At 55.3% G+C, this 12,496-nt stretch overlaps 1 protein-coding gene across 27 annotated transcripts in view; it reads right to left on the bottom strand.

The window, feature by feature from the left end:
- The window catches only part of MAPT (microtubule associated protein tau), a 96,935-nt gene that overhangs the window by 22,216 nt on the left and 62,223 nt on the right, over window positions 1-12,496 (bottom strand). For 6 of the 27 annotated variants that reach the window (XM_081271430.1, XM_081271440.1, XM_081271441.1 and 3 more), the window contains 4 exons: window positions 10,725-11,819; window positions 7,915-7,970; window positions 3,736-3,868; window positions 221-486 (listed from right to left, as the gene is read on the bottom strand). In XM_081271430.1, the coding sequence (XP_081127556.1) occupies window positions 221-486; window positions 3,736-3,868; window positions 7,915-7,970; window positions 10,725-11,819 (1,550 nt within the window). Of the gene's footprint in view, window positions 1-220; window positions 487-2,454; window positions 2,509-3,687; window positions 3,869-7,914; window positions 7,971-10,724; window positions 11,820-12,496 lie in introns of all 27 variants that reach the window. The other 21 variants (XM_081271432.1, XM_081271427.1, XM_081271450.1 and 18 more) reach the window with 8 other exon arrangements.

Here is a 12,496-nt window from a genome sequence, read left to right as displayed (position 1 = left end):
ACAGGCCAGGGGACACAACCTATACTCTCCATCTGATCAGCAGGGGCCGCGGGGGAAAGGAAGAACCAGGGCTTTGCCCCAAGCGGGACACCGCGGCTTGAAGGTGACCTGATAAAGAGGTAAGGGTCAGGGCAGGTGCTCTGGGAGGGGTGGCAGCTGAGCCAGGCTGGTGACAGGACCCACCCGTCCGCCCTCACGCACAGCAGCCCGCGCGCCTTACCTTGCCTCCTCCTGGCTGGTGCTTCAGGTTCTCGGTGGAGCCGATCTTGGACCTGACATTCTTCAGGTCTGGCATGGGCACGGGCGCAGTCTGCAGGCGGCTCTTGGTGGAAGACGGTGACTTGGGTGGAGTGCGGACCACTGCCACCTTCTTGGGCTCTCGGGTGGGTGGCGTCGGCAGGGACGGGGTGCGGGAACGGCTGCCGGGGGTGCCTGGAGAGCCGGGGCTGCTGTAGCCACTGCGATCCCCAGATTTTGCTGGTTCACCTGGGGAGAAAGGGAGGAAGGCAGGCTAAGGGGAGGGGGTCAGCAAAGGCCCCGGGGGCCACTGTCAGGCTCAGGACAGAACAGGCAGGTGGGAACAAGGTTGAGAGCTCAGCAACCTCCGCAGGAGGAAGCCCTGGAGCCCACTGCTGGAGAAGCCTCTCCTCCTGCTGACCTTGTCACTTAGGGACAGTGACGCCATTCCCCAGGACAGCAACAGAATGTTCATCAATATCCCATCAATATCCTGCCATGGCCCTGGGGCCAACTAGCTGTGTGGTCCCAGGCAAGTCACTACCCCTCTCTGAACTCAGAGGCCTCAGATTGGAGATGGACAGGATTATGGAGCCTGCAGGGAGGGAGGCTGCCTATGGAGGCATGTGTCAATATGCTTTGCAAAATTCACACCAGTGTGGCCCTTACCCTGCCCAAAGGTGACACCATGACAGGACCCAGCTGCTACCCTCAAGCCCAGACCAAGCTGGCCCTTTACCCACCCCGTCCAACTCCAGGGCTCCTACCCCCTTCCCTGGCTCTGGAACCACATATCCACTGTCTGCCTCGCTGCCCGAGTCCACCGGCCACGCCAAGCCTCTTCCCACCACCAGGTCCTGCTGGCTGTCCCGCCCCCCAAGAATGCCCATCCCCCACACCTGTGCGGGCCAGACCACACCCCTTTCCAAGCACCTGCAGGCCCCGGCCCTGCAGCCAGGACCTCTGCTTGCCAGCAGACTGGGTCCCTCCACCTCTGGGAGTCCTTCACCCCTACACCTGCTTCTGTGGCTGCACTTCCCGTGCCCCGGTTACACTTCAGAGTTTGCCATTCTGTCTGCGGTTGGAGATTTTCAAAGTGGGGCCCTGGGAACCCCAGGTCAGAACCTCTGGGAGTTTTCATTTTATTTTTTTCTTTTCCTTTGGCAAATCTTTGGAGCATTTGAGGAGGAAGTGAGACCTGTAAAATGCAGATTGCTGGGCCCCATCCTGATCTGCTAGGGCAGAACCTCGTGGGGCTGGCAAAACTGGTTTCCTCACTCCCCACCCCAGGCCAGGAACCATCCATAACAAACGTTGTAATCTGCAGTCTGTGCTGTCTGCAACGTCTGGAGTGCCCTTGTCAAGTGATAGCAAGCACCTCAGTGTTCAGAGTGTGAAGTTCCACGTCTCTGACGTGCCTAGAGTGGTCACATGCTGTGGCAACAGGACAAGTGAGGCCTTTTCCCCAGAAGGAAACACCCAATGGGGCCTCTGCTCCAGGCCAGCCTCTGCCTTCCTGTCTCCAGGGACACAGGAGGCCTGGTCGTGGTCACCTGAGAAATGTCATCTCTTGCAGAGTGACTCTGGGCAGGTCAATCACCCTCCCCAAGCCTGGGAAGAGGGATCAGTGCCCACAAGATGGTCTTTTTTTCCCCTCTGGTACCAGGGATTGAACCTAGGGGCGCTTAACTGCTGAGCCACAGCCCTTTTTATTTTTTTATTTTGAGACAGGGTCTTGCTAAGTTGTTTAGAGCCACATTAAATTGCTGAGATCAACCTCAAACTTGCTATCCTCCTGCCTCAGCCTCCTCAGTCATTGGGATTACAGGCATCTTATGCACCGGCGAATGAAAGATGGTCTTGAAGTTGGGATGTCCTAACAGGCGGTGTCCAGCCCAGCTGTGGTGCTCACAGAACACACCTTCAAGAAGGCCAGAGGTAATTTCCTACCTAAACCCTCGTTAGGAACCAGCACCCCAAATGCCTGGCGGCACATACTCCCCTGTGCTCACCCCCACAGCCCTAGTCCCTGCAGCAAACGAGAAGAGGCTGTGTGGAGAGTCCACCAGCCAGACCCAGCTGCACAAATCACACAGGAGGGAAGCAGCCCTCGGCTCGCTGGGGAGTCTGCCAGCTTGGCCCAGCCCTGCCAACAAGCCCGGGGCAGCAGACATGCCCTGGGGGCCTGCCCACCCAGGGAAGCAGGCCCACATTTACCTCTCTCAGACTTTGCCCCTGCAGGGGGTGGTTTTCTCTGCACTTGCTTGGAAGCTTAAAAAGAAAAAGCCACAGACGGCCTCATTACAATCAGGCTTAAAGGGTCTTAAGGCGTTCTTCACGTGGAGCCCGCTGGCCCATCTGGCCCAGGACAGGGAGGCAGGAAACCAAGTCCAGGGCCGAGCGGAGAAGACGCGTCCGCCTACAGGCAGCCACCTAAGAACAGGTAGAGCTGAAGAGCAAGGCACACCCTTGTCCAAGTTGTTGCAATAGGCAAAGCGACTGGCATAAAGCCAAGAGACGCAGCAGGCTCAAAATCGTATGAAAATCCCATTAGAAACTCCGCTGATTCTCCCCAGATCATAAGTGCTCGAGGAAACCCCAGGAAGAAAACACTAGTGAAAACGAAGCCCACTGCCCGAACCAGCAGCCCATCCTCCTGCACACTGGGGGCAACGCCAGGTCAGAAGCATGCAGTGTCATGGCTGAGAGGGCCACCGCAGGCTGGGCAAGCAGGGACACTGAGACAGGCCAGGCCTTCACCACAGCGGCACCAAGATCCACAGGCCTCCTGGGTGCTGCCCAGAAGCAAATGCAGGCCACACTCCCCTAAGTTGTGCAGCATCTAGACCCACTTGCAGGGAACAGGCCACCAGGGCAATGGAAGAGGGCTGCCATTCCTAGCAGCTGCACACGGCCAGCCCAACGGGCGGGTATCCAACACTGACTGGCTTTGGCTCACAGGAGTCCAGGACAATGGGCACAGCTCGCCACGGCTCAGTTAAGACCCTTGGGTTTTGCCAGAAGATTCCTAACATACCCAGAGAGTGAGGCTGCTCAGGGCCAAGCCCTGTGTGAGGTCACCCAGAGTGACCTGTCCAGACTGCTACTGTCTCCAGAGAGACAGTGCCACCATGCCCTGTTTGGGGGCCTGAAAACACTTTCAGCTGGGGCTGCCTCCCCAGAACCCTGAGTTGGAAGACAGAGAAGCCCCTTATCCTGCCACTTAACGCGTCACGTGACAGCACTTTTCCTCATGCTGGTTAGACGGAGCCAAGCAAACTTTCAGAGCCTCCATTTCTTCACTGATTAAAAGTAAAGGATTTAGTGTCCACCCCAGAAAACTGCCAAAAGTATTACAAAGACGGAGAACATTCCAGTGCTTAGCAAACCGCAAGGCCTTGCTCAGCTGCAGGGGTTATTATTGCCAGTGGTGTCCTGGGAGGACTGTACCTTCTGGGAGCTTCCTCTGACCAGGACTCCAGAGAACATTCTTCTTACCAGTGCCCGGCGGTGTCTTTGGGCTGGGTGTGGTTTTGGCTGGAATCCTGGTGGCGTTGGCCGTGCCTTTCTGGCCTGGAGGGGCTGTTCCCCGGGGTGTGGCGATCTTTGTTCCAGTTTTACTATCAGCCCCCTGTAAATGGAATTAGGGTAAAGTGTTTTTCACCAACGGGGAGTGTGACTGTCGTGAGTCAAGGCCGGCCCCAAGGACCCCTCCTCAACTCAAGGAGGCGAAAGCGGGTGACCCTTTGCCTTCTGGATGCAACAAACGTGTCCAACCACCTCAAGGGTTTGCTGCGCAGACAGCCCAGCCCCACCCCAGCGCCAAGCACCCCGTTGCCATTTCCTCCCAGGGGAATTATTTGCATTGGTTATCAGCACGCGCAGTGCTGACGTTATTTTATAAAAAGACAAAAGAGCGTGTAGCAAGATCAGGGTTGTTGTCCACTAGGTGTTGATCAGTGGGCAGGACACTGGGAGGCCATGCCCATGGGGACACTCATTTTCCGACTTTATGGATGTACCTGGCTGACATGTTGGTGTCACCAGAGACTCCTGGGGACACTATTTGTTGAACCTGACTGAAAATACTAAACAGAGCGAGGTCATGTTCTTTTGTTCTGTCCCAAACGACCTGCAGGTCTCAGGTGCGCTAAGGGCGCTTGGCAGGTGAACCCTGGCCAAAGGTCAGGAGCAAGAGCCGGCACGCAGTCTGCAGTTGGGAGTCTGTCCCAGGAGGTGACTGTTGTACCTAACAGGAGCTGCAAGAAGCAGCCAGCACTGACCACAGAGCACTAGCTGGCTCAGGAGGGAGTGAGCCCGTGGAAACAGGTCATCTGCAGGCCGCTCCGGTTACCAAAGCCAAGGATGGGCACAGCAACCTACCCAGGGGCGACTTTCAAACTTGGATCCTCAGGGCCTCAGGGGCCGCTGCTGCCAAGGGCAGGGGACGGGAGAAGCAAGGCCTGGAGGCCCCTTTCCTCTTCAGCTAGAATTTTCACTATTCTATGTGGAAAGAGCCTGCAGGAGCTTATTTAAAGAAGGTGACTAAGAGGACATTCACGGAAACCCCGCTAGGGTAGCCTGGTTCTGTCCAAGGTCATTTCCTTACCTTGAGCTTCATCTCCTCTGCTCCCAACTGCCCGTTGGGGGTGTGACAGAAGAGACGTGTTTAGGAGAGGAAGCTGGCTCGGGGCTGGAGGGTTTGATCAAAGGGTCTGAGCTACATGGAGTGGGGCGCTGGGGCTAAGGCAAGGCCTGTTTCTCAGGCTTTAGCACAGGAAGGCGTGGGTGTCTTCAACTAAACACAAATAAAACCAAAGTGAACGTCAGCACTTTGGGAGGGAGACAAACTGAAACAGGGCAGAGACTACAGGAACAGAGGCAGGCGTGTTTAAAGAGGCGAGCCCCATGCTGTTGGGACCGGTGCCCTCATCCGTCCTGGTCACGAGGAAAGAGAAGCGACCACCTTCCCGGATCACAGAGTTATCCGTCAGCTAGCTAGATGAGCTACGGTGGCCAACTCACAAATGACAGAACTTTTAAAGAGAAGATAACAAGTGGATAGGAGGGACAATCCTAAGGGAGGACTGTCCAGCTCCAACCCCTGGAGATTGTGTCTGACACCACTGAGGTCACCCACATGCAAGTTTTCTGAATGAGTCTCAAATAAAACTAGTCTTAATCCTATCTGGTAAATTCCAAGATGGGCAAAGTAAAGTTTTGCGTGTTCCACCTAATGAAACGGCCAACAGGACAGGCTTGATGGACGGAGGCCGGCACCCCTGGTTTGTCCTAACTGCCTCTTGGGGCCACACCCTCAGGAATGAAAGCTGAGAGCTAAGTTAGGGCGCCCTGGGGAGGGAGTCAGAGCCACAGAGCAGCGACCTGGCCAGAGATGTCACTGGGCTTCTCTGGGGTTTCCTCCTCACCCTTGAATTCCCCGCTATAGTGGCCGAGTCCCTCTGTGCCAGCCCTGGCAAGGAGGAGAGCCCAAGGGAGGGGGCAAGGGAACAAGGACTGAGGCTCTGGGGCTGCTGACAAAGCTGAAAACGTAGGGGTAGTTACTGGTGGCCCCTCCTTCCCTAGCTGGGCAAGGCTCCTGTCCACTGGCATTTCTCCCTACTTGGCTAGGTGTGTAGCACAGTTGACCTCCTGCAACTGGGGCCACTCCAGGGCAGGGACCTTGCACCCATGTGTGCAGAATGAATGAACACCGAGGCAGCCAGTCCCTGCCCCTCTGCAACACTAAATGATTGACAGTTATTGCTTGGGCCTCAAGCACAGGGGCAGGGCTCTCTCAGTCCTTGCTGGGTGCTCATCTGCCTTCCTGGGCTGGGTCTGTGTGATAGGGACCCCAAATTTGCAGAGGGCAAGCTCTTCCAGTGGCGGCACTCAACACCTGCTCCCAAACTCAAGCCACCTTCTGCACCTGGAGATCTGACAGGGCCCCACGACTGACAGCACTCCAGATGTTCCAGGCAGCATTTGATTTTTTTTGGTGGTGCCAGGGATGGAACTTATAGCCTTTTTCTATCACTGAGCTACCTCCCCAACCCCAAAGGGAGCATTTATATTAGAATTTTTTTTTCTCTAAAATAGGTGTTGTTGAGGGCCAGGTGGGATTTTCTAGGGAAACTGAGCAGAGCAATTTTGGGAACATTATCGTTTTTCCTTTTTATTTTTGCGGTTCTGGGGATTGAACCGGGGGTGCCCTACCCCTGAGCAACATCCCCAGCTGCTTCTTTCCCATTCCTTTTTTCTTTTCCTGTCTTTCTTTCGAGGAACAGGCATGAGTTTATTAGAAGGAAAAGGAAAGGGAAGAGTGGACTCAAGAAAGAGAGTGGGTCCTCTCAGAAAGAAGAAAGGCCCCTGGCCCTTTTTACTTTATTTTTTCACTTTGGGACAAGTTCTTGCCAAGTTGCCCAGCTTGGCCTTGAACTTGAGATCCTCCTGCTTCAGCTTCCTGAGTGGCTGGGATTACAGGTGGGTGCTGCTACGCCAAGCCTCTGGAGTACTTTCAAGGAGGCAGAGCTACCGAGGGGGTAAACTGCAGCTGAAGAATGAACGCCTGACAGGGACCAGCAGGGTTTAGGAGGCAGGCGTGTGGCACACAGGTGGCCTCATTTGCCATCCCTGGGATTGCTTGTTGAAGACTGATGGGGGTTCAGCCCAAATCGCCACTATGGCAAGACTGCAAAACGGTGTCCACTGCACCAACCCTCGCTTCTCCACTCTGTTTAAGGAGTGGGTAAGTTTTCCCTCCTCTCATATCCTTCCAGCTCACGTCAGCCCACACAGAGGATCAGCAACGGGCCAGTCGCTAGTCCCCGCTACGCTTCTGCCTGAGGCCCTTGGTCCTGTGCTTGTCCTCCGTGGCAAGCCTTTCCCTGCCCTGCCACAGCCTGCTCATTGACTTCCTTAACTTCCCGGGCTCATCGGACTCCCTGCATTGGCTGGAGACCACTTCCTGGCTCAAGATCCCCTCAGCCTCCTAATGTATTCTGTTTATTTTGTGCAGTATTGAGGATTGAACCCAGAGGCACTCGACCACTGAGCCACATCCCCAGCCCTATTTTGTATTTTATTTAGAGACAGGGTCTCATTGAGTTGCTTAGGACCTTGCTAAGTTGCTGAGGCTGGCTTTGAACCTTGAGATTTTCCTGCCTCAGCCTCCTGAGCCACTGGGATTACGGGTGTGTGCCATTGTGCCAAGCCCTAATGCATTTTCTATGTATCATATACATGTACATTTGTATCATATATATATATATATATATATATATGATCAATATATACATGTAGTGTTATATATTTTTTTATGTATCACATAATGTATATTTATTTATTTATTTGCTGGGCCTAAATCTGGGGTGGCAAGTGTAAGATGTGCAAGACTCAAACTTTATTGTAGAAAATTCAAACATACCCTCATTCAAACTATGCTGAGGAGATGGCAATTTAAGGAGCACCATGTCATTAACCTTCTGACGGTCCTTCTCTGGTACAAAATTGATAAATGATGGGATTTTTTTTAAACCTTGCAGAAAAACACAATGCACTTCAAATGACAGTTGCTCTCTAGTGACAAATGCCCCCTACGTGGTGTGTGACCGCACACAAAAAGCTCAAGCCCTCCATGACAGCGACCGGCATCAGAGGTTCCCGGAGTCAGCTTACCTTTGCTTTTCTGTCCTCGCTTCCAGTCCCCTCTTTGCCTTTACTGACCATGCGGGCTGATAAAATATAAAACGAGAATGCGCGTTACAACCCACTCTCCTGGTGCGCAGGTGGAGCAGCCGTAGTTCGGGGTCAGTGGCCCGCGTTTTGTTCAGCTGGGTTTGGTGGAAACACAGTGGGGTTTCTTTCCCCCGGAATCTGCTAGATGTCGCTTTGTTAGTACAACACACCACACTGGGGCCATTGCTCAGAGCAACCTGGTGAGGGGGCAGCAGGCTGGCTGAGGGCGGGGACATGCAGAGGAGACGCAGTGGAGGCTGTTAGAGGCACGTGTGGACACAGGGCTGTCTTGGGAGGGTGGGCAGTGCCAGCTCCCACCCACAGACTCTTTCCCTGTCTCTGTTGGGGTCAGCCCCACCCAGGAGAGGCCAAGCCCACTCCCTGGAGGAGCATTTAAAAGCCGTGGTTGGGGACAGCTCTGCCAGGCTCTGTCCTCCTGCAGGACCTCAGGATCAGGGGTTGTCTCCACCCTGTGGCTAGGCTCAGCTTTGGTTTCTTCTTAAGGGCCTTGAGACCTGACTGGAGCCACCTTGGATTCCCCTGGTCCCTGGGTCGGTTCATAAGCAATCCTAACATTTGCCTTCTTATGCTGACCACCCTGCCTCCCTGCTCCTGGTCACCTGCCACCAGCAGAGGTGAGTCTGGTTGGGATGACTTCACCCCATTTTTCTGGATGCACCCCTAGAACCTGCCTTACTAATGGGGACCTCGCCGCCGGTTCCAGGATGCATACATAAGCCCATCCCCCCCCAGGCCTGGGGGGGGTCTTCCCACGGAGGAAGCTAATCCTTAATTAGCTATAAACTGTTAACATCCAACATCCCACAGATAACATCTGGGTATGGGGCTTAGCAATTGGTGGCTGTTGCTTAGGAAGCTGCCCGTGGTGGGGCCTGCCCACCGAACCCCAGCCTCTCCTCTAGCTCATGCTCATCATTGAACACTGATAGCACATTTTCTTCTTTGGTTGTGACATCATATTCCCTCTTGCCCCAAGGATGATGAGCTCCTGGGGTTTCTCACTGGCTGTGACAGTCTTGGATTTCTGGAGTGCCTGGTGCTTCTCCTCTAGCCCAGGTATGGCAGAACCACCTGGAGACAGTGGCTCCGGGCTCAGCGAGACTGAGCCTGTAAGCCGAATGTGGCACCCAGACCTTTGAATAGGAGCCAAAGAGGGTCTGACTCACATGCTCCTTCCTTAGCTCAAACCAACAGCACCATCTGATCACAGGAGAATCTGCAAGATCGGCATCTCCCCAATCCAGGTAGGACTCAAGGAGCCCTCTTCCAGGAGATGTTACAGGAGGGATCAAATAAATGTGGGAAGTCCATAGGATGCGTCCTTGGAGGGCCAAGACATGCATTAATACATTAAAGACTCTAACAAATTCTCCAGCAGCAAAACCTGAACTTGGTTTCTAAATTCACAGGGCCATGGAACTCATTTCCCCTCTGGATGCACCTATTGACATCAGGTGGACCAGAATTCAATAAAATATCACTTTAGAAAACCCTGTGGTAAAAACCCTGACAAGCCTCAGTCATTTGTCCCCTCCTGCTTTGGAATCTAAACCAGGCTGTAGGATTTTCCCACCCCAACTCCGTCCTAAATCTTAAACACAGTTTCCTTTATCTATAACACTTCAAAGATTGCTCTGTAAGTAGAACCTAATAAAAATCTAATAGATGTTTATGACTGTGAGCTTAAGTAGCATCAATTCCTGGGCCCTGCAAATAATTCTAAAATGCTAACTATTCTAAAATCTTAAACCTATGAATACATCCACTTTGAGGCCAAAGGTCTCTCCTAGGATATGAAAGTCCTCTCCACGACACTGGGGAATCTCCCTCCCTACCTCTCCTGACCTCAAGCTGCTGTGGTTGTGCTCCAGGTGGGCCAGGCTGCGACCCCCCTGTGATGTCAATGCAGGGGCCTCCGGGGTCTCTGGTCTCTGCTGAGGGTAGAGGAGGCACTTTGGACCAGAAAGATCTTGCTTCTTCAGTCTCCTGCCACAAGGCAGGGCGGGGTGAGGGCGGGGCTGTTGGGCCAAAGGCTCAGTTTGGGCTCTTGGCCACCTGTAAATGCTGCTGCGTGGGTGTCACCTGCCAAATGTGACATGTCTGACAGCAGAAGACAGGCACGCAGCCCTTGTGTCCCTGCATTAGGAAAGCGTGCTCCAGCACCTTGCGGAAGGCACTGCGGAGTGTGGGAGTGTGCCTATCAGACCAGACCCACCTGGCTTCTGAACCTGGATCCTTCCTCTCCTATAGGTGACCTTCAGCAAGTTACTTTACCTCTCTAAGCCTCGGTTTTCTCATTTGTAAAATGAGGCTGATTTTGCCTGTTTGGGAGTGTTGGGGAGTTTCTAGAACCACGAGTGTAAAGCACAGCAGAAGCCCTTGACTACGGGGTGGCTGTTGTCCTCTCTGTGGGGCTCACCCACCCACCGCCTGTGGGCTGAGGGACCATGGAGGATACATCAAGAGGTCCGAGAATTGGACAGGGCAGAAAGCACTGGGCAGGGGTGTCGGTGACATGCAAAACGGCGGGCAAGCGTGAGGAGCTCGTGCTACTGAAGCCCCAGGGGCAGGTGGCCAAGGGAGGGGAGCAGCGGTGGCCCAGGTGCCATTTTAGTGGCTGTCTTGGAACTCTGGGGTGGCAGGAGTCAAGGAGGGCCAGTGGTAGTGCCCGCAGCCGGGGTGGCACAGGAGGGCGCCAGGGGAAGAGCGAGGGAGCTCAACACACAGACCTTTGAGTTGGGGGACCCGGCTGACAGGCCTCCCTGGCAAACCAGCTGCAGGCCGCTTCTCAGGTGGCTCCGGGAGGCCAGCCTCTCTTGTGGCCTCTCCCACAGAGTCGCCCTGGGCCTCTAGCTCCTCTCCAGGGGCCCCCAGATGTGCGGCCCTTTCCAGATCCAGCTCTGACCCGGCCTGCTCCTTCTGCACATTGGATTTGATTTCCACATGGAACGTGAACTCAGGGGCAGCCTCGGGCCCTTCCACCAGGGGCCGTGTGCTGGGCCCAGTGGGCTGTAAGGCCAGGATCTCTGCAGGAACTTGGGAGAGGAAATCGACAGGGGGTGGGATGGCACCCTCAGCCGCGAAGCCACAGATACCAGTGGCTTCTCTGGAGACCGCCGGAGGGGACGGCCCTTCTGGAGAGGTCTGGGAAGGAGGGGAGTCTCGGGGAGACGACTCGTCGACATCTCGGTCTTCATCCACCTCCTCCCGGCCTCCCAGCCTCTCTTTGTCATGGCCTCCCTTTGGAGACAGCCCCTCCTGGTCCTGGTCTCTCCATAACTGGCGCTCCAGCGGCCCACGGTCTTGGCTTCCCTCTAGGTCCTCAGGTCCTGTTCCTGAGGGCTGGTGTGCGGCCTCTCTGGGGCCTTCGGGTGGGATGGGGGTCCTGGGCCTGGGGGGGACGTGCTGGGGGGTCAGCCCTGGGGCCCTTGCGTTTGAGGCCGCGCCCTCACGGGGCCCGGGCTCCATCTCCCTGTGCCAGCTCTCCTGGACAACCTCGGCCCCCTCGGGCTCCGCGTGGAGATGCGCAGGGGAGGAAGGCTTTGCGACTGCCACACCCTCCTGGGCTGGGCCCCTATGCTCTTGACCCCACTCCAGGGGGGCTTCTCCAGGGCCTCCTGGTGGAGGTGGCACCGGGCAGGTGGGCTGCTGCTGAGGAAGGTGTGCACTCGCCTGGACGGGAGCTTCGGGCTGCTTTTCACCCAGAGATGCCACTGAGACCTCGGCCGGGGGCCTCTCGGGCGCCGCCCTCTGCAGGCCTGGAGCGCTCACCTTCTCTGGGTTGAAGAGGTAGCAGTGGCAAAAGGTTAGCAAGGGCACAGGAACTGTTTAGAGAGGGAACGTCACTCTCGCCATAAGAGAAAGACGCTCAGACGCATCACAGGCCCCCTGACCTGGCAGGAGCACAGCTCTGGGCTCCTCTCGCTGCTGGTTGCTTAGAATGAAAGCTCTCTTGTCTCACTGCCACCAACCTGCGGGTGACCTGGGGTGAGCACCTCCTCTCTCTGGGCCTCAGTTTTCTTTTTTATAAAAGGAGGGCTTAGCCCTAGTCACCTCCAAGGCCCCTTCTGGGGTGGGCACTACTTCTCCTTTTACCAACAGACTCTGGGCAGGGCCTGGAGCTTGTCAGAGAGGGCCCCCTTTCCTCTTACTCTTTCTGACTGTTTTCCTTTCTGGTGAATGAAGCGGGTGCCACAAACCCACCCAGCCTCGAGCCTGGAAAGCCGTGATTTATAATCATCAAGGATCGAGAGTGTCATAAGATTCCCTTAAAGGGGAGCGTGTGCAGCCCTCTCCAGCTCACCCGTCACACAGCAGACCTTCTGCCTAAGGTGAGGCAGGACCATGGTGGCAGCCAAGACTCAGGGGTCACCTGCTCTAACCGGTCACACCGCGTGTTGCACCAACTCAGCTGATGGAGGCCACGCTCATTTTTTTTTCTGGCTTATTCATGTGACATTCATGTGACTCCCTCTGTGCAGCATGTGGCTGTGTGTTCTGA

Source organism: Spermophilus citellus, assembly GCF_964194105.1.
Source record: "Spermophilus citellus genome assembly, chromosome: 17".
Lineage (NCBI taxonomy): Eukaryota > Metazoa > Chordata > Mammalia > Rodentia > Sciuridae > Spermophilus > Spermophilus citellus.
Note: the sequence above shows the minus strand (reverse complement) of the source record. Positions and strands in the feature narration are given on the sequence as shown.